The sequence below is a fragment of the Rhynchophorus ferrugineus genome, unplaced genomic scaffold (assembly GCF_030347505.1).
Source record: "Rhynchophorus ferrugineus isolate W39M unplaced genomic scaffold, kcgeb_rfMv2 rfM8, whole genome shotgun sequence".
NCBI lineage: Eukaryota > Metazoa > Arthropoda > Insecta > Coleoptera > Curculionidae > Rhynchophorus > Rhynchophorus ferrugineus.
The window spans coordinates 4,866,951-4,889,451 of record NW_027472587.1 but is presented as its reverse complement, the minus strand read 5'-3'; the positions used below and the strand labels follow the sequence as shown (position 1 = coordinate 4,889,451).

Genomic DNA, 22,501 nt, shown 5'->3' with positions numbered 1-22,501 from the left:
CAGAAAAGATCGTGGTGGAAACCCTGGAAAGCTTCGAAATCGCCGAAATATAACAAATCAATTAAAAATTCTTCGACCTGGCACATAGGTGGCGCTATTAGAATAAAATCCATATGTTTTTTAGTTAGCCCTAACCCTCAAAAGATGTCGGATCATTAGTTTGTGAATTATAGCATGGGGTATGAGAAAGCTCTGTGCAAAGTGGGTGCCGCGCGAGCTCACTTTTGACCGAAAACAACGACGAATGTATGATTCGGAGCAGTGTTTGAAGATGATCAAGTGTAATAAACCCGAGTTTTTGCTTCTATATTTGGCAATGGATGAAACATGGCTTCATCATTTTACTCCGAAGTCCAATCGACAGTCATCCGAACACAATGAACCCGCCCCAAAGCGTGGGAAAACGCAACAGTCGGCTGGCCAGGTTATGTATGGCGTCTGTATTACCACCACCCAAATATTCGTGAATGATACGATGTATACGTTCAGTTGATATCTTTAGAGTGTCTGCTATTTCATTCAATTTGAATTTACGGTCATTAAAAATCATTTTGTGAATTTTTGTAATGCTTCTGTCGGTAACAACTTCTTTTGAGCGTCTTCGTCACTACGTTCACCTTCTTCGGTACTCAATTCACCACGTCTAAACTTCTCATACCAATCCTTGATGGTTAATTTTCCTGGGTCAGTGTCCGGAAACTGGGCATCAACCCAAGTTTTTGCTTCAACTATATTTTTTCCCTTCAAAAAGCAATATTTTATCAACGCGCGAAATTCCTTTTCTTCCATTTTTTTTTTAAATAACAAAAGTTGCTTCACTCAAAATGGTATAATTCACAAACTAATAATCCGACAGCTGTCAAATTTATACACGCATCTTTTGAGGGTGAGGGCTAACTAAAAAACATAAGCATTTAATTCTAGTAGCGCCATCTATGTGTCAAGACGTGATCTTTTCAATTGACCTGTTTTATATATTTTAAAGTCTCCTTTTTATCAAGCAGGTTTTATCTGGACTAGACCTACTGTTTAATGTGGGCTTCGATCCTCGACATTAACTCTACCGAATTGTGAATGATCACCTTAGAAATCATCCCAAAAGACATCCGGTCTTAACCAGCCGGGTTACTGGCGTGGCTTTGATCATTTTCATTGGCGGATTTTGCATTTTTATCTAAAAACAACCACAAATGTTAAATAATCATAAGCATGAATTTACAACCATGCCTCAGTATGATTCAAACCAGCGACTACAGCATCAGCATGAGGACCATCCTGTCGCCTTTACCACTAGGCCAACTAAGCCGACAACTAAAATTATTGTTCATCAAATCACATTACAATAAAAAAAAGTAATTCCTATTAACTTTCCTGTAAGCATAAAAATATATCTAAAGATTTATTTTTTAAGTTTAATATACCTGTCATGAAATTGACATGAGGCCTTTTTCTTTCTTGCTGTTAATTAAAATAGTTATACGTATTATATTATATAAGTATTATATAACACTTTTAAGATTACAGTATATAGATATACTCACACATTCATAGATCAAGTTGAAATAACTGTACACGTAATGGCGTTAAGTATTTTAACGATATTTAGTATATATAACCAAATGTTTCAAACAACTATCAATTAATTTCAACAAAATCATAGGGAAATCAAAAGGGAAGCGACAAGCAATCACTTTCATCTTTTCCATTAATAATCTGAAGTACAAATTACATTATAATAATGATTATTATATTTTTGCAGCTACAAGTATTTGATTCAAACAAGGATGGACGTTTACAATTATCAGAAATGGCCAAGTGAGTAACGCTTATTAATAACCCAACAAACCTAACCAACAGTCGATTGTTATTAAAATTACACTTACACAACAAAAATAATAACAACCACAGACAATGTTCTGTTAGTGGTCGGTTTTCTATGCAAATACGATGGATTTTTTTCAAAGCGCTGATTTATTACTCACTTTTCTAGGTTACTTCCCGTGAAAGAAAATTTCCTATGCCGGCAGGTTTTCAAGGTGAGTGACTTGCATTTAATCTATCTATTGTGACACCCATTTTTACTATTAGATACTTCAAATATTTCCAATACTTATGCTGCAAGTAGTTTTTTTTTCTTCTATCACATTCTACACCCGATAAACAGTCTTTCATATAAATCAGAAAGAAATATTACTCTGTTTCGTATCATATTTTCAATGAAGCTCCTAAAAACTTCTTTTCAATAGTTATAATTAAACTAAAACTAGAATTTTAGTTTAACCCTTGCAGTAGTGCTCGTTTATTCATTACTGAATTTTGCTAAGTAAAATAATTAGAATTGAATATAATTTGAAAAGTTTTTATATCAATATCTACACTGATCCTCGCAAAACAAAAATTAAATTAATTAGATTAACTATTGCTTTGAGTACTGTTGCTGTTGTTTACTACTGATAGTTTTTGTTACTAGAAATTAACAGCGAATGGAAGAAAGAAAACTATAAAAAAGGACTATGAGCACATTGAGTATTATTAAATTGTATCAATGTCTTACACATAATTCTCCACTACAATTAATAGATCTATACTTCAATAAGACATTTTTTCAGGCTAATAACCATCTTTTTTCATCATCTAAGTAGTCAATTTGGTAAATTATCAATTATCAATATTTTCAGTAACTGAGTACTCTGATGGGGGTTCAATATATGACGAATTGCTATATTTTCAGACTATATTACAGATAAAAACTATTTTATAAAATTGTTAATCCGATTTCATTAGACAGAACCTATATTCCACTTTTGTTTACTGCCATTATCTCAATTCTAAATTTAATTTGAATTTAATAGTCTCAATTTTTCAGTCTCAGCCCATCAATCTTTACTGATTTCTTTTATTCTTACAGCAACAGTAACCTTTAACTTTAACTAAATCAAGAAAATTGTTGAAACAGTTCTTAATTAATTCATCAAATTATCAAAATCATTACGTTTTTTTTATATCTTTATCTTTTTACTGTAAGGAACTAATTTACAAAATCATTCAAAAAATATTATTTTATGTTGACTATAATATCTTCAACATTTGTAAATAAAATCTTAAGTTCAGAAGCCATAATAATAACATACAGCAATAAAAGTAAATATAACGTAGTCAATTTATTTTTAAATACAATACTAAAGCGAGCCCTTAAAATATCTGAAAACTTTTCAAAAGAAATATCTGTCGGTCGAAATCTAAAGCGAAATTCTATAAAAGTCCTTCATGCTGACTGATAAAGAAATATGAACGTCTCTCTATATTAAAACGTTTGAAATTGAAGGGTCATATTTTTTGTATAAATATAAGCCAACTGATTTAAAACAAATATAACTTGACACTGATATTTATCGATTTTAGGAAACATATTTGGTAAGAATTCAATGGATATCTTTGGACTTCTAGCATCTTGCATCATTAAAAGTGTAGTAAATATATCTAACAAGCACATTTGCTTCGTACAAACATCAGCCAATAATCATTAATCACTTTCTGCACATCTATGCAGGGTCAATATTTGAAATTTCTGTTTTAATGTTGAACAGCAGAAAAAGTTGTATTTAAACGATTTTTTAGTGGTATAGGACTTTAAGTTGATAATATTATTTTCCATAAAAACACAGCCTTATGTGATTAATGTTATGTTAAATAAATTCATTACGAATGAACTTACAATTTGTCTCTCCAGTTACTGGAAATTAGGTAGTTATCTAGAAAGACCCATTGGCCCTTACTTACCATTTCTGATAAAATAAAAGGTAGTAGCACATTTTAGAGTTTTTCACATTTACAACTGCACATGATCATACGGTTGTCTTGAGCCTGCATCCTTGTTCAGTGTTTTCTAGAAGTTGCAGCACTTAGGCGACTGTTTTATATGATAAATATATCGCACACAACGTGTACTTTATGGTCGATATATTCATCCATCAAGACAATTAATTTGATTAAGCATTGATGTTTATAAGATTAATGTTTTCATATCACGTTCACTCTAAATAATAAGAGCATTTACAGATATATTGAACATTAAGTGCAGAAGAGTAACTTAGGTTATTGAGTTATCTGCCACCATAAAAAGAAATGGTATCTGTTTCCATCCATCCATGTTTAATGTCCTATTCTTATTTTAGATCGATATCAATGACTTTCATACATATCACTTTTGGAGCTGGTCGCCATCCAAAAGGTCGATTTTCGCCTTTTTATTCGACAGACATATTCAACACACTGTCGTGTGCGTTTGTGTCAGTACATCGCTGAGCGTCAATGAGACCGAGACAACCAATATATAATATAACATCACTGAATCAATGTTTCCCAAATTTCGCCATATTGTTACTCGCCACAACGTTGTTTAATGCAACAAATGATAATAGCTATACCCAATTACATTTATTTCTCGACAGCCAAACTTTCCTAAAACTTCTTCTCAGCCAATTGTTACTGAGCCATTTACAATTTTCAGACTTAAAAACCCAACTAGTATAGGAACTGAAGCTTCGTGGTCACTTTTGAGGCTTCGTTGTCCACATTGTTCATGAGAAAAGTTGAAACGTTGACCATTTATCAAAACTGCCCTATGAACAATAAGAATAATGCTCATGGTTTCATGAAGAAAGACTATTTGGTGTACTTTATGGGCTAGTGGGATCATTATCTTTCCCTGAATTATATCGCTAGAAGATAGATGAACTGTGATGTCATGTCATTAATTTTAATAATTATGCGATTCAATGTAATGCCAGTATATTATTTTCTGGAGGTATATGTAAGTGGCTAGTCTACATTAATAAGCCAAATACGATTACGTTTGACATCCAGATTGAGCTATATCAATATGCCAGAAATAATGTTCAAATAGAAATGGCAAAAATTTACCTTCCTGATAAAGTAATTTCTATATCTCTAAAAAACACGCTTTAATTTCATCTAATATTAAAAAACTACCAATCATTATCTACCAAATAAAGGTGTTCACATTATCTATCAGTCAGTATAAATTAATATATTAATATTCGAATATTATTAAATTTTATTAAAACACATCCATACACATTTTCTCTCTCTGGTAATTGGCCTGTCCTATTAATATATATGCACGTGCACTGGTGCACCCAAAACCCTCTTATTAAAAAAAACAAATAAACCAATAGAATTTTTTAAAATAATCAATGAAAGTTATTCAAAATTGTGGGGTTTTACTCATTACTCTAAAACATTATTTCTAAAATGAGTAAAACCACTAACTAATTTAAATTTCATTGCTTACAATAATCAAGAAGCATGGGTAGTATTAGATACAATAATAACAAATTCATATTAAGTTCATATGAAATAATAATCTAATCAACATTAGTGAAGCGTGATTATTCTAAGCAATGTACAACTTAAACCAAAAACCATTTAAACTAGTAACTAAACTAGCTGCACGGCTTTATTCGTCTATCTTTGTGCCAAATTCTTTTAGGAGGGAATTGAAGTAAGTAATATTAACTGATTTCAGTAGTAAGAGAGACTATCTTGGTAGAGAACTATCAACATCAGGTGAAATTGAAAATGTTTTTATTCATTTTGAATAATAATTAAACACCATTCATTATTGTTGTAATGTGATGGGCTAATTAACAATAAATAAGTAATAAAAATGGGATCCCAAAATCTGTTATCTGATACACTATGTTATATTTCAACACCAGAATTGTTGCTTAAACAAATGTTGTGTTGCTCAACATGCATATATTGGTAAAACCATTGGACGTTTTCAAAAATCTCTCGATGGTGTAAGCTTCCAAATCTCCATGGGACATTACTAATAATAAGTTTGAAATAACACTAATTGAATGTGATCATTTAAATTATTTACTATATATTTCCTTCCATTCCATTCAGTCATCATTAATTCAACTTAAACCAATATATCAATGATTTCGCTCGACAAAAAAAATGGAATAACCTAATTGGTTGTATGTATCTTCCATCTATGTAACATTAACATTAACATATTATGTGCTTGCATGTAATTCGATCAAAACAGATCAATTGAAAAGTCCCCGGCCTACCATAGTAAACCACATTTTTTGGCAAAATTAGTTTTTTTTTATTCAACATAACTCCTTTCTGGAGAATACGGTGGATGATGAAGCAATTTGAAGCCCAATTCATGGAATTTTGCCATCGTTTTCATTGACTTGTGATACGGTGCATTGTCTTGGTGAAGCAACACTTTCTTTTTCTTCAAATGCGGCCGTCCTTCGGCGATTCCGTTCGTCAAACGGCCTAACAACTCTATGTAATAGTCGCTGAGGATGGTCCCTACATTTCCAAAGTTGTCAATAAAAATTATTCCATGCGTATCCCAAAATACAGACACCATAACCTTGCCAGCGAACTGTTGCGTTTTCCCACACTCATGGAGCGGGCTCATCATGTCCAGTCCACTCGAGCGGGCTCATCATGTCCAGTCCACTCGAATAACTGTCGATTGGACTTCGGAGTGAAATAATAGAGCCATGTTTCATACATTGTCACATATCGACGAAAATAATCGGGTTTGTTAGGCTTGATCATCTTCAAACACTACTCCGAATCATCCAACTCGTCGTTGTTTTTGGTTAAAAGCGAGCTCGCGTGGCACCCAATTTGCACAGAGCTTTCTCATACCCAAATATTCGTGAATGATATGATTTATACATTCACTTAATATCTTTATAGTGTCTGCTATTTTATTGAATTTCAATGTACGGTCATTCAAAATCATTTTGTGGATTTTTTAAATGTTTTCGTCGGTAACAACCTCTTTTGGGCGTCCACTGCGTTCACCATCTTCGTTCGGTGACCATTTCAACACTAACACTAATAACACTAAGTCTAAACTTAACACACCAATCTTTGAAGGTTGATTTTCCTGGAGAAGTGTCCGAAAAATTGGCATCAAGCCAAGTTTTTGTTTAACTGTATATTTTCCCTTCAAAAAGCAATATTTTATCAACACGAGAAATTCCTTTTTATCAATTTTTTTCACAGTAACAAAAGTTACTTCACTCAGAATGCTATAATTCACAAACTAATGATCTGACATCTGTCAAATTTATACACGCATCTTTTGAGGGTTAGGGCTAAATAAAAAACATATGGATTTAATTCTAGTAGCGCCATCTATGTGTCAGGCTGGGGACTTTTCAATTGACCTGTTAGATATCTATTGGTGAAAATACCAATTATCAATGTAAATAACTATTTTCGTTTGATTCGAAAATTTCGTTGATTTGGACACTTCTTTACATAAAAAACATGGTTTTCCATTTAGTGTTATTGTTTTATACAGTGTATACAGGCATTAAACATGAAGCGCCCACAATTGTATATTCATTAATTTTGTTTTGGAAACCTTTCATTATGCTACTCTGTCATAGCATAGTTGTCGATTTGATTCACTAACGATTTTTATATAAATTACAAAAATTGAATGATACAAGAAAAAGAAACAAAAAGCCAAGCATTAATCCAGCTGAAACTCTCAAAGAACTTCAGTCAGCTTAGCAATCAATCAATCAACTATTCCTATGCGTTTATATGCAATTAGGAAGATACAGAAAGAAAGGAAATGGCTTTAACATGATAGTTTCATTGCTTGCTAAGCAAAAAGGTAGATTTTTCTGCAGCGTGTTGTGATTGGCGATAAAAAATAGATAAAAAATCTACTTCAATAATCACAATAGTAGAAAGCTTATGGGTTAGACCAGGAGAGCCACCCACATCGATACTGAAACAGAATATTAACGGCCATAAAATATTTCTGTTCATATGGTGAGATCAATAATCTGTAGTGTATTCCGAGGTACTAAAACTTAGGTAAATTATTACTGCAGATATCTATCGACGTTAATTGAACGAACTGAATGACGCATTGTTGCATAAAAGACTAGCGATAACGAGTAACAGACGCCAAGTCACTCACCACATACCAGATATGACACGTTTCGCATGAGCAGCCCATTCAAATAATAAATAATCATCATACTACAAAGCATTCATTACTACAAGCATTGTATAAACACCCATATGTCATAAAAAGCAAGATTGAAAGCTCAAGATTGGCTTAGGAAACTGAAGCGATATGTGATACTATGTCAACCTATTACATACTTACTTATTACTTATACTAAAGTCAAATTAACCCAAACCATAGTTCAAACACATTTTTTTAATAAATGTTAATACCCTACTCATAGCTTGTCTCATTACATTTCTTTTCGATCCGCCCTCGTTGAAAAATCTTATAGAATAATATAACAAATTTGTTTTAAATTAATTAAAATATAATCACATTTCTGTAATATACTGCATAAAAAAATCAATTAAGTTATTTAATTAAAATGAAACGATTTCGATTTGCCTGCTAGAACAAACCGTTCGTTTTAACGAGATATTCTCTCTTTTTCTTTCTGCTGTGTTTCAATGCTTTGTTTATCAGGAATGAACTTTGTGCAATACCGTTACTCGCTACGAAGCGTTAGATACGCGATATATTCGGTCTGCATCCTAATTACAAAAGTTTGAAAGCGAAAATTCCTATGCAGAAAAGGATGTTATTATAGAGGATGGCGGTTTAACGCTGGATTTAGTAAATTGTTCGAATTGTACGAGGTTCATTCTTGGTTGCCTGATGTAGTAGTGATTTGATGGTAAATTAATAAAAGAGCATCAATGCGGAGGCATGGTTCGATTATACACTAGCTTTGGTAGTAACAATATCAGCTTCATATCCTACATTTTAGTCTATAGGGAAATAATAATTATATTACAATTTAAAATCACTATTGATTTTGATTATTTAACCAGAGTATATTTTACTTTAAGTTAAATATAGAAGTATTACTATTATTACCAGTTACTATAATGTAGCGTAATGTGTATCATCTTTCATTTAAACAAAATATTATAATTTAATTAAATATATTTCAAATTAAATAGAATTTTAATTATTCTTAATGCGTTAATAATTACATTTTGCTCTATAATGATTTTATAATTACATTAACCATATAAATGTTTCATATTTAAGATTATATTATAAAAAAAATGTATCTTCAATTGCTATCTTCATATAATGATACTGTCTAATTGATACCTTTGAACTCCTATATATCCAGTACTCCTTGTTCACTTCGAGCGAGATTCTAGAACGTCATATATATAATATATATGGTTGTTAAGTAAAATAAACTACTCTTAGAATTGGTTGGTTCGTTTTCAGTTTGGAAATTCCGATGTAGAAGATCAATTTCAACCTGTTCAAACTTGATGCCAAAATGTCGATGTAATTCTTAAAAATTTCGAGGTAGACTGACACGTTTGATCTCTGAACATTTTTATGGAATGAAACATCAATCATACAATACATTTGGACTATTTACATAAGTCAAGTTACTAAAAAAAATTCGATAGGGTTTCACATAAATTAACAAAAAAGTATTCAATGGATTGTAGTTAATCTTGTAAATCGAGCTATTTTCACAACAAGTCGTTATTAATTATGAAAAATGTTTCACGTAAGAGGTCAATTGAAAAGTCCCCGACCTGACACATAGATGGCATTACTAGAATTAAATCCATATATTTTTAGTTAGCCCTAACCCTCAAAGGATAGTGTATAAATTTGACAGCTGTTGGATCATTAGTTTGTTAATTATAGCATGTTACTGTGAAAAAACTGGATAAAAAGAAACTTCGCGTCTTCATAAAATATTGCTTTTTGAAGGGAAAGCTGCACTACTCCAGGAAAATGGTTTTTAATAAGTTTAGACGTGTTGAAATGACCACCGAAAACGGTGAACGCAGTGGACACCCAAAATAGGTTGTCACCGACCAAAACAATAAAAAAATGATTTTGAATGACCGTAAATTGAAACTGAATGAAATAGCAGACACTCTAAAGATATCAACTGAACGTGTACATCATATCATTCACGAATATTAGGGTATGAGAAAGCTCTGTGCAAAGTAGGTGCCTCGCGAGCTCACTTTTGATCAAAAACAACGACGAGTTGATGATTGACGGCGCAGTATTGATGATGAAGATGATCAAGCCCCAAAGCGTGGGAAAACGCAACAGTCGGCTGGCAGGATTATGGCGTCTGTATTTTGGAATGCGCGTGGAATAATTTTCATTGACTAGCTTAAAAAAGAAAGAACCATCAACAGCACCTATCACATAGAGTTATTGGACCGTTTGATGGACGAAATCGCCGAAAAACGGCCGCATTTGAAGAAAATACAAGTGCTGCTTCACCAAGATAAAGCACCGTGTTACAAGTTAATAAGAACGATGGCAAAAATCCATGAATTGGGCTTCGAATTGCTTCCTCATCCACCATATTCTCCAGATCTGGCACCCACTGACTATTTCTTGTTCTCAGATCTCAAAGGAATGCTCGCTGGGAATAAATGTTCGTCGAATGAAGAGGTGATCTTGGAGGAATTTGGAGGGTCGCTATAATCAGTGTATCAAGTTTGCCAAACAAATGTGTTTTACTATGGTAGGCCGGGGACTTTTTTATTGACCTGTCACGATAAAAATATTCGAAAAATATCGTTGTTAAAAGTTCGCATTGATGCTAAGCAAGGCAATATTAAGTGTTTGCTGGAATTGGGAAGGAAATGTCCATCATAAACTGTTCAAACTTAACCAAAACATTAATTTGACTCTCTACTGTCCATAACTGAAACGACTGAAGCAGGTAATTAAAGAGATGATCAGAACTGACTAATAGGAAAAGCATTGTCATCCTTCCAGCAGCGTTAGACCACCCAAATCATTTTAATGACTCGTATCTTGCCCAATATAAATAACATTTGTTCCGATATGTGCAAAGCTCTACTAATTGTGTCAATACCACATATTTCACTTTTTTCAATCATTTTTTGGATGTTACGGAATAGTGATTTTACTAGAAAGATGGCAAAAGGTCATAAATTTTTTTATATATATTAAAGTCTCCTTTTCATCTTGACTGGACCTACGGTTTAATGTGGGCTCCGAACACGGCCATCGTAATTAAACCTATTGATTGGCCAGTAACCAACTTAGGGACTTCTGTGATGAAGACATCCGGCCTTACCCAACCTGGTTACTGGTGAGACTGGGATGGTTATTCCTTGTATGAATTTCCACTGTTGCCTATTAAGGCATTTACAATTACAGTCATAAACATAAAGTACATCTATGCCCCAGCAGGATTCGAACCCGCGACTATAGTAATAATAGGAGGGCCGTCCTGTAGCCTTAACCACTGCGCCACCAAAACGGCATATATAATTGATTAAGGTTTGACTTTTATATGAATAAATTTGATTTGAACCCCACGAAAAAAAAATTGACTTTTTCTACAGGTCATTTCGATGAAAGTGTGTTCGTTCATCGCCGAAAAATTATTTAAATCTATTATTTGAAATTAATTTAAAGTTATTTTTAATGAATTAATTTCTATAAAACTACAAATCTTCACCTCTCCTAAGGTTAAAACAGTCTTCAGTGCTGATTATTAGAAAGTATATCGCAGAACCAGTTTCAAAAACAAGTTGTTTTTTAGACTATTTTTGACTTCTGAATCATAATACACTACTTATAATTTTAAATTTGTTTTTTATTTTAAAAGTTTATATACATTTTGATATATATCATTCAAGTAAAAGGTCTATAACTAGATATTAAAGGATTTACAAATGATTGAGTAATTATTATTGTAATTGTTATTATCAGTATTCACTGAAATCAGTGAATGAGTGTTAACAACATACTTCTACTATAATCGTGTCAACCTTTGTCACAGCAAAAGAAAAATCGTGTCAACCTTTGTCACAGCAAAAGAAAATTTATAGGTAATACTGCTTTTTGTTTTTTTACTTGAAGAAAAATGCAACTCATAGACATTCATTATATCATGAAACATATTGAGAACACTCTACATCAACAAAAATATGTGAGTAGTTGTTGCATTGTAATATAATTAGTAATTTTAACATCTGTGTAAAGGAAGTGACGACATGTATAGTTTAAACATGTCAAGGTGGAATCATTACTACGCCAAGGTTCAAAGTACACTCAAAAGAACTTCCCTGAGGCCTTGGAAGTGACTTAACAAGCTATAGCAAGCTATCTCAAGTCCATAGCTATGGTGTAAATGTGCGCAGTTGGTACAGATATAGTTATCCATAAAGAACACCTACAAAAATTAATAGCTCTGTATTAACAAGAAAAAGTGGTTTAACTTTAGACAATAAATTTATAAGAACGAGTTTTGTTATTTTACAGCAATACATCTTAAATTCTTTCTTGTTTCATAGAAATCATATATGAAATATCTCTTCAAGAAAGTGATATTAATTTTCATAATAAGATACACTTGAATATTCTACAGCAATTGCGTTACGTTAAAGTAAGATGCTATTTTTCTTGTTAAATAATCATGTTAGAGACGTCGTCATATGGTACACTGCCTGGCAAACTGAATATTTTCACTTAAAACATTCACTTATATGATGAAATCACGACTTTAATTATTTAAAACATGTCAGCCGATTTACTTCAGGCACTGTACATATGACGCTATGAATTCGATTGCAATCAAAAAAGCGAAAAGATATATTTACACAAGAAGCCGAATCATTTTTGCAACATATTTTATTTATCTATTACATAATTTAAATAAGTAAATATAATTGATAGTTAATTAGCAACATTCACAAAGTTAAGTCAGTTCTTGAATGATGTTAAATAATGGTAAAAGTGATGATATAAACTTGGATGGGATTAAAGTCTTAGTAAATAAAAACATACTTATTTAACTTATGCAATTTAAACTTCATTATTCTCAAAAATGCTTCTTAGGATTAGTTTTTTTTGAGATTTATTGTCTAACATTTGTTCATCTTCATTTAGGGTGCCACCAAATTAACCAAGGATGACATTGAAAGAGTATTTGCCTTGTATGATAGGGTGAGTATGGAAATATCTATGGAATAAAATTGTTGTGTTAGAATTACTTAAATCGCTATAAAAATGAAAGCTCTAAAGAAGAGAATTTTTTTAAAATAATAATATATCACTAAAAATAACTTTGCAATGAAATTTTAAATTAAAAAAAAAAGAAATAATTTCAAAAATCTCATAAAACATCGTCTTGTTTTGCTATGAATGAAATATAGCTCTTTGTCAGATGTATTCTCTACAATCCCTCCAATCCGATAGTTCCCATCGTTTTTCCATGGAATATCTTCATGAAAAAATAAAGAGTTTACTGAATCATCAAGCATGTTTTCAGCACATCAAGAAAAAGTTTTACCCACTTGTTCAATATGTAGATATTATGGGTGCAGTATTCTTCTGTCACCTAACTGAGAGATAGTTTAGTTTTCCAATATAATATCAGAACTGTTCGTAATATAGAAAACTTTAAAACATTATCCCATTGTGACCGATTTTGAAGCATCTCATCAGCCGTAAATCAACTCACTCTCCATATCCCCTAAGTTACCTTATCCTGGTGACTATTGAATTCGATTAAACTAAGAGTAACCTTGTATCATTCTCCCTCTTATATTAAATCTCAAGTGGTAGGTTCCATATTATTCCTTTTGGTACTTTAGAGAACTTTGAATGTCCAAGACCCAGCTATTCAAGCACTAATATCCACCTTTCTGAGATTTTTTTATTTTTAATAAAGAACTTTCCTACAAGAAGACTCCTTATACTTACTAGTCTATATCTGAGTCACACTCGTCAACCCACTGATTTTTTTCCTCGAGTGAAGTATTCCGCCATTTATTCTATGTGCAATTCCTCTGACCATAAAGTATATTCTGACTGTGTCACTGTCATTTTATATATCTAAAACTATCTAAATTACCTATTCTATCTAGATTATCTATAATTTTATAATATGTAATTTAGCCGCAACATTAATTTGCTGTAGATATCTTTTGAGTAAACTGTAAAAAAATATATGAGGCTGATATCTATAAAACATTATACTAACATTTCTTCCTGAATTCTTGTTTCAGTATTTAAACTGCCATCTTCAGACGTTAAAATCGATTTTATTGATAATGAATTTTAATAATTTTTTTAATACACATAATTTCTGGTCGTTGCCGACTTACTTACTACCTTACAAGTTGTCTCTAAGGTGATTTAAAACTTGATACGTCCCTAGGAAGATGAAGAAGTTCATTATTCTCTTATAAAATTAATGATAGCACCTTTCAGTGTTTTTACACAAGATCACACGGTTTGGTTTTCTTGAGTCTGCGTCCTAATTGAGTGTTGTCAAGAGTTGCAACACTACAATGTTAACATGAGAATGGAGTCTTTCTTCATGTCATGTTGCGAATCTCTTAATTTTCTCTATGACAATTGGAATCCAAAGGTCTCGGTGTAAGTAGTTGTTCCTATTATTGTACATCCACAATACTTTTCAGGACTTTGTTCCAAAATACTTGTGTTAAGTTTATTTTAATTCACTCCGAACATCCCCATCTGGATTCCACAGGTTCATATCGGTTTTAGTATCTGCTTGTAAGGCAACATTTTATTATGTACGGATAAATTAATTTTCTTTCAAATTACCAATATATTTTTTGTATTTTAATTCATGTTCTTTTTTATATGCTCCTTCCAATGAAGTTTCATCCACAGATTCAACCCAAGTGGAATAATGTATTATTCATATTTATTGGTAAACAAACAGTTTGACTTTTATTGTCCGTATCTGGATCCACTTATTTATATTATTATTTGCATGTTGCAGTTTTATTATTGCTTCTTCTTACTGTCTCCATTAGCAAATACAACAGTGTCATCAGCAAATGTAGCCGTAGGAACATTTTCTATTTATGGTATATTACATGTATAAAGTATCTAAAGAACAGGACCCAAAACAGCATACCCGCTTTTGTTTATTTCGTTGTTGAGTAAGTTTCTTCTTATTTTACTCTGAACAAATGGCTGAAGATGTTTAAGGCTGAAGGAGTTTAAGAATTCAACTAATTGCATCGGTAAAATTTGTAAAGTTTATACGTGAGTCCCTTATGAACTTATTTTGTCGAAGAAGATAGCTTGTTTGAAATAAACTTTTTCCTCTTCATACCTGACGAACTGCTAAATGTTTGCTCTTAAAACCAAACTGATGTGCAGGTATTAGATTTTCAATAAATAAGCGATGACCCACACCAATATCTTTCTTTTCATTCCTTGTTTGAAAAAAGAAAGATTTGCCGCAATTTTTTTAGAATATATATTAACAGTGATTTGGTTCTATTCAATATGATGAATTACAGTGTACAGTTTATAACAGTTCTTTGAGCTAATAATAGTATTACTAAGATAATCTCTTAGATATAATCACTGTATGATTAAGTAAAAATAATTTACCCAAAATTTATTTCAATTTTGTTTTTATTAAACTTAATAGTTATCACCTATATAGGGCGAAAACTTTAATTTATTATTGCATTTATTGTTATAATGTGTAAGTTTCTAACCGCTTTTAGTTGCATTTTACTAAAAATTCAAGGTTAGCAAATCGTATTAAATAAAATAACATAATAAATTTCTTGAAATTTTGTTATTTACAAAAGATCTCCCCCAATATTACAACATACAATATATCATTAAAAGGAACGATGCGCGCACAAACTCATCAAATAACAAACATCTGCTAGTAAATGAATAAATAATGGCTTTCCACGAATTTTAGTTGTAAAAAAGACAAAAAAAGCAAAGAACATGATTAGATGTTCGTATATTGTGCAGAGTCGTGGTTATTTTATGAAAAAACAATTTCCACTAAATAGATTAAATGATTTTAAACCGGTTTTTGTTTTAGGATAATAATGGCACGATCGAGAACGAAGAGCTCAGAGGATTTTTAAAGGACTTGCTCGAATTAGTCAAGAAGGTAGTCTCGTTTAACACCACGTCACAATTCCACTGACCAATTGATTTTTTTTTTCAGGATTACGATGCCCAAGACCTCCTGGATTTTGAGGAGACAATCCTCCGTGGCGTAGATTATAATCAAGACGGCAAGATCAACAAGAAGGAACTGACCATGATTCTGCTCGCAATCGCCAAGCATAATCAGGAGGAAGAGCCAGCGGCATAAGAGCATCCACCAGTTGAATACTCTACGATTTTTTAAAAGTTGCCAATGTATCGACGTTACCATAGCACAAATTTTTTGAAATGTAACCTAGTTTTCTAAGTGTGAAATGATGACGTAACGATGTAACATTTGAAGTAATGCGGCTGTCATTCCCCCACCTGTCTCGATTCAAGGTTATGTAAAACCGTCCTCACTAAACTTATCTCGATGACTGTTTAAGCTCACCAGCACCGTACTTCAGAATGTTACATTAAATACAAACAAGACACCAGTTGTAACACCAATTTTGGAAATCATTGACTATCCTAATATGTATTGCAAATGTTTACATCCCCTCTACCCCTGTGCAAAATCCTTCTCTTGCCTCAATCAGTATTTAGAAGAATTTTCGAATAGCATATATATCTCTGATAGGGCATTTGCTTAAAAGTATAGAAGCTAAGAAATCTTATATTTACGACGTATTCCTAAAACTGATCTAAAATTAATTATCAATTTCATCCTAAATAGAATTCTAGATTATCTGCTATTTGTTTTCGATTTTTAGATCCAATGCCTCCTATCTATGTCAGATTATTGATGTCCGCGTTTTTATTACTTCTTTGAGAATTTTGCTAACTAATCTTTAACAGTAAATTTTACTAACAAAACATATTCAATCCTCAGAAGATTGAAGAGTGTGAAGTGTTCTTTCAAGTGTATGATTTCTTAACTCATTAGTTTTATTTCATAAAATGGGACAAGGTTATTGCAATTAGTTTTGTTCCACAATCTAAATAGGCGAAATAATAAACGCGGACACTTCCTTCCAATCACTATCTAGTTTTATCAGGAAACCTATATCTTTATCATAACCTCACTTTCAGGCTATGTATGTTATATAAATAAGCACTATATTTAGCTAATGACGATGTTCCTTGTGTAAAAATATGTTAACGTGAACGAAACAAGCTCCATGGCTGCTACTAATATCACTTTTAAAAGACTTCTTATATCGACTTTATTAGGAAAAACTATTTTCTCACCGTGGCGTACTTCATACTTGAGTAAATCGTCAAACTTATGTGATCGACTGTTTTTCATCGCTATGTATTTTATTCAGATTTTATATGCATTCAAATTCAAGCATCGAATACTATTACATTGATATTAGAATACTTTCTTCCAATAGAACTAATTTAACATTATTCATTGTTGGCATTATTTTGTTGTTCGTTTAGAATTAGCGGTTTATATATAAATAGCTAACTACTTAGGTTGTAATTGAAATCATAAATTACTTTCGAACATTCTTAATCAATTAACTATGCTCAGTGAAAATGTATTATGATGTTGAAACGAATAAAGGCATCTTTACTTAGTGGTTTCCTTTCTCGTCATATATATAAATAAATGTGCTTCGATCGTTATTTGTTATGTGTAAAGATAATTGACTTGTATTTGTTTTCAGAACCATTTTTATAGTTGTGTCTATAAACGTTTATATTTTGTTGTGAAATAAATACAGTGAATAAACTAAGATAGTTTTTTTACTAGTGATCGTTCAGTTGTCGAAATTGGACCATAATCCATTAACTAATTTAATTATATTTCGTATCCAATAGCTTCAAAATTTTACTGAAAAAATAGTATCTAAAAAAAAAAAATATATATATATGTATATATATATATATATATATATAATATATTAATTTTAATTATAATATATATATATATATATATATATATATATATATATATATATTATAAATTAGAAGAAAAACAAACAAAGGTAATTGTTATTGAAGCTTTATGGCAATTATGTTTATCAGGTAAATAAGCAAAATAATAAGAGATTAATATTGAAAGCATACGACAACCTAATAAAAAATTCCTACCATTTAATTTATCATATTTTCCACCTAAAATATACAATGAAAAACAATCAACATATGAGCTAAATAAACTTATTCCATTATCATGAATATCATTTTGGTACCAAAGGACTTGCGCAGGACTAAATCTGAATTTCGCGAAATCTAGGTGTTGTCAGTCGGTGTATTTTCATTCAGATCATTTTATTGCCTATGGAACTCCAACAAAATAAGATATTAAAAAAATAAACCTAAAGTAGTGGCATACGTTTCTAGAACCCCAGCACGGCCACGAAAAATGGGACCAAGGTTCAAGTTGTAGAAACCAAGGATCCAGCCAATATCGAAGAGCCTAAAAACTCCGACGAAATGCTAAGGCAAATAATGCAGATACTACAACATCATCATAATTACTTGATGTAATTGTGACACATTACAAGAAATGCTATGTGCAGAAAAGATAGATATATATAATAGACGATAGATATATAATAGAAATAGAAGATACCTTATATAATAGACCTATTTTACTAATGATTCGTTTAGTATAAGATTTAGAAACTATTCTATGTATCTCACAGCTAGGGGAGTTAGTGCTTTTTCTGTTAAAAATAACATCAATCACTTTAAGGAAATTTATATACATTACTAGATATCCAAGCTACAACCGTAACAACTGAGTTCAAAGTAAGAGCAATTTGCATTGCTTAAAGACTTATCATCCCAAAGGGCGGGAATTATACAAGGCTGCTGTCAGTTATGGGTGTAAATTCGTATCTACTGGTCAGCCGACATATTGGCCTCGTGACCTTAACAGATTTCCAGGTTTCATAGACTTCTTTATTGTCAAGAACATATCGAAAAACTATTTTAAAATTGAAAGTGGCCTCGATTTAAACTCGGATCATTCTCCAATATATCTAATCATCAGTGATAAAATAATCATGAAAGCTCAAAATCCAATTTTGGTTAATATACACATGAGATTATTTCACTTACTCATTTCACGAGGACATTAATCTGAATAAACATCTTAAAACAACGAACAAACTGAAAGAAGAAGTAGTTACTTCTGCGATTCAAGAAGCTGCTTGGAGAAGTACCTTTTATTACGCGGAAAGTGACATGCTAAAATGTTCCAAAAGAAATTAGAGGCCTGATACCCGAAAAACGTAAGATCGGTCAAGGATTTGGTAGCATCATATTGGACACATTTGTTTTAAAACCATATTTTTCACATAATTGTATCCTCTAATATGTTGAAGCAGTGAGGAGTGAGGACTTCCTTAGGGAGCACCTGCTCAAATCGCAAATGAATCTACAAATAATTTCAGGCACCTAATAGAACCAACGTAAGATGGTAAATTATTTTCTCACAAACAGAGAAGTCTGATGATTCTTCTGATTTTCGAATTTTGTTTATCTCTTTCAAGATTTCAATTAAAATACTACTCTTTATTAAAAATTACACGAGGAAACTCGATATAGAAAGAATTGGTACCAGTTAAGTTTAAACTGCAATAATTTGTTGAAGACCACTCTTTAAGACAATTTTTGATATTTATTATAGTACAACCAATGAGGATTATTCTGTCAACTTAGATATTTAAAAAAAACAACAAAAGAGTATGAAATGAGATTCATCATTACAATAGCAATCAGAATAAGGAAATTGCAATAATAAAGGACTGAGTCCATCTTCTTTAATATTGTCTGGAATGTGTGGTCTGACATTATCAGTTGTCAAGCCAAAATTTCTTCATGACTGCAATTTATATATATTTTATTTGCAGTTGATGTTCTACTTACATTAGTAAACCTTGTAGTTCTCCAGTCCCTTCTTAAGGAACAACTAACTTATCATAGTCTACAATTTCTTGAATTCCTGACAATGTATCAGCTACAATATTTTCAGGTGCACTAATATGTTCGATTTCCGTTGTATATTGGTAAATGTATTGTAAATGCTGCTGCCGTCTTGGAGATGCCCTCTCATTATTTGTAGTCTGTACTTACTGTAAGTTTTCCCTCTTCGAAAAATTTTTAATTTTTTTTTACAAAATAATATACTCCTAAGATTTATCTACCATAGATTCAATATAATCTCTGCAATTGGGCAATTTATTTAAATAGATTGATTTATTCCATTGATTTCCATCTTCATTAAATAAACTGTTGCAGTATAGCACCTACTGAAGTGTCAACTGCATGCATCAGCACATAACAGGTCAATTGAAAAGTAGCCGGCCTGACACATAGATGGCGCTACTAGAATCAAAAGATGTGTGTATATATTTAACAGCAATCGGATCATTAGTTTGTGAATAGCATTTTGAGTGAAGCCACTTTTGTTATTGTCAAAAAAATGGATAAAGAGGAATTTCGCGTGTTGATAAAATATTGCTTTTTGAAGGGAAGAAATACAATTGAAGCAAAAACTTGGCTTGATGCCGAGTTTCCGAACACTGCCTAAGGAAAATCAACCATCAAGGATCGGTATGCTAAATTTTGACGTTGTGAAGTGAGCACCGAAGACGGTGAACGCAGTGGACGCCAAAAAGAGGTTGTCAACGAAGAAAACATTTAAAAATTTCAGAAAATGATTTTTAATGGCCATAAATTGAATGAAATAGCAGACACTCTAAAGATATCGACTAAACGTGTACATCATATTATTCGCGAATATTTGGGTGTGAGAAAGCTCTGGGCAAAGTGGGTTCCGCGCGAGCTTATTTTTGACCATAAACAACAACGAGTTGATGAATCGAAGCAGTGGTTGAAGATGATCAAGCGTAATAAACACCAGTTTTTGCGTCGATATGTGACAATGGATAAAATATAGCTCCATCGTTTCACTCCAAAGTCCAATCGACAGTCATCCGAGTGGACTGCAAACGATGAACCCGCTCCAAGCGTGGAAAAACACAACAGTCGGTTGGCAAGGTTATGGCTTATGTATTTTGGGATGCGCATGGAATAAGTTTCAATGACTACCTTAAAAAAGGAAGGGCCATCAACAGCGACTATTACAAAGCATTATTGGACCGTTTGAACCATTAAACGACCGCATTTGAAGAAAAAGAAAGTGCTGCTTCACCAAGACAATGCATCGTATCACTAGTCGGTGATAACGATGACTAAAATCCATTTATCCAGCGCATTCTCCAGATCTTTCCCCCAGCGACTATTTCCTGTTCTCAGATCTCAAAATAGAATGCTCGCTGGGAAGAGATTTTCGTCGATTGAAGAGGTGATCGCCGAAACTGAGACCTATTTTGAAGCAAAGGACAAATCGTACTACAAAAGTGGTATTGAGAAGTTGGAAAGTTGCTATAATCAGTATATCACCCTTGAAGGGAATTATTTTGAATAAAAAAAACTAATTTTGCCAAAAACATGTGTTTTGCTATGGTAGGCCGGGGACTTTTCAATTGACCTGTTAATATGAGTGAGATTTCTTGTTTGGAGAACGTTAAGCATTTCTGTGCTTTTTAAATCTTCTTTGCCTCTCTCGAAGTTTATTTTTGATTACGTGGACCACAATGTAATTTTTCTTCGCGCCTTTCGGGTATTGGTGTAATGGGACTTGAACTTCAAATACATCATTTGAAGACCTCTTTGGAAGCATTCGGCTCCCATAATTTTAAGTTTTCATATTTCTCAAGGTACAGCTAATTAATTACATAAAATAACCTTATATTATATCAATTCTATACACTGATGTATATATAATATTTTACAATCAATTATATCATCTCCAATATATAACGTAATCGCTCCAAACTTAATTATTATTATTATTATAAACAATAGATAAAGTTTATGAAGTATTTTAGATTAAGTAAGCAGATGAAGTATTATTTATGAAGTATTTACAATGTTGTTTAATTAGAGATATGCAACTATAAAGAGAGACCTACTACAGGCTACTTAGCGTTGAATGGATTTTAATCAATTTAAAATGATACGATAAAATCATATAAAACAACTGCTATCTCACGCCTACCAGATGCAACGTATGCATCGATTTCTCTGATGATATCATCGTTAAACCGACTCTCCGAGATAATACGAAATGATTTAATTTACCCAGATTTTACGTCTTAATAACCGATAAGAACCTTTCGCTTTTTAATAACTGTGCATAAGGCGTTTTTTTAAGATTTACTTTCAATTTTTCACTCTTTACTTGTTTACAACTTGCACTATGTTCGAGATATTTTTATTTAATTAATGTATTGTTACTAGTCGTTTCCGTCTAACCTACAATTTGTCTTTACGCTAACTTAAATCTAGGTATATAACTAGGAGGACCCATCAGCCCTAACTCAGTATCTGGTGAAATAAAATATGCACCTCACTACACAACACTAGACAAGATTAGATGGTTTGATTCTTTTGAGTCTGTGTCCTGTTCTGGTGGTATCCAAAAGTTGCAAT

General features: G+C 32.0%; 1 protein-coding gene across 12 annotated transcripts in view; it reads left to right on the top strand.

Moving 5' to 3' along the window:
* The window catches only part of Cbp53E (Calbindin 53E), a 404,419-nt gene extending 388,064 nt beyond the window's left edge, over positions 1 to 16,355 (top strand). For 11 of the 12 annotated variants that reach the window (XM_076411001.1, XM_076411008.1, XM_076411003.1 and 8 more), the window contains 6 exons: positions 1,760 to 1,815; positions 1,991 to 2,036; positions 5,513 to 5,524; positions 12,986 to 13,042; positions 15,930 to 16,001; positions 16,059 to 16,355. In XM_076411001.1, coding sequence (XP_076267116.1) covers positions 1,760 to 1,815; positions 1,991 to 2,036; positions 5,513 to 5,524; positions 12,986 to 13,042; positions 15,930 to 16,001; positions 16,059 to 16,208 — 393 coding nt within the window. In that variant the 3' untranslated portion in view covers positions 16,209 to 16,355. The remainder of the gene's footprint in view (positions 1 to 1,759; positions 1,816 to 1,990; positions 2,037 to 5,512; positions 5,525 to 12,985; positions 13,043 to 15,929; positions 16,002 to 16,058) is intronic. The other variant, XM_076411012.1, reaches the window with a different exon arrangement.
* Positions 16,356 to 22,501: the final 6,146 nt, after the last annotated feature.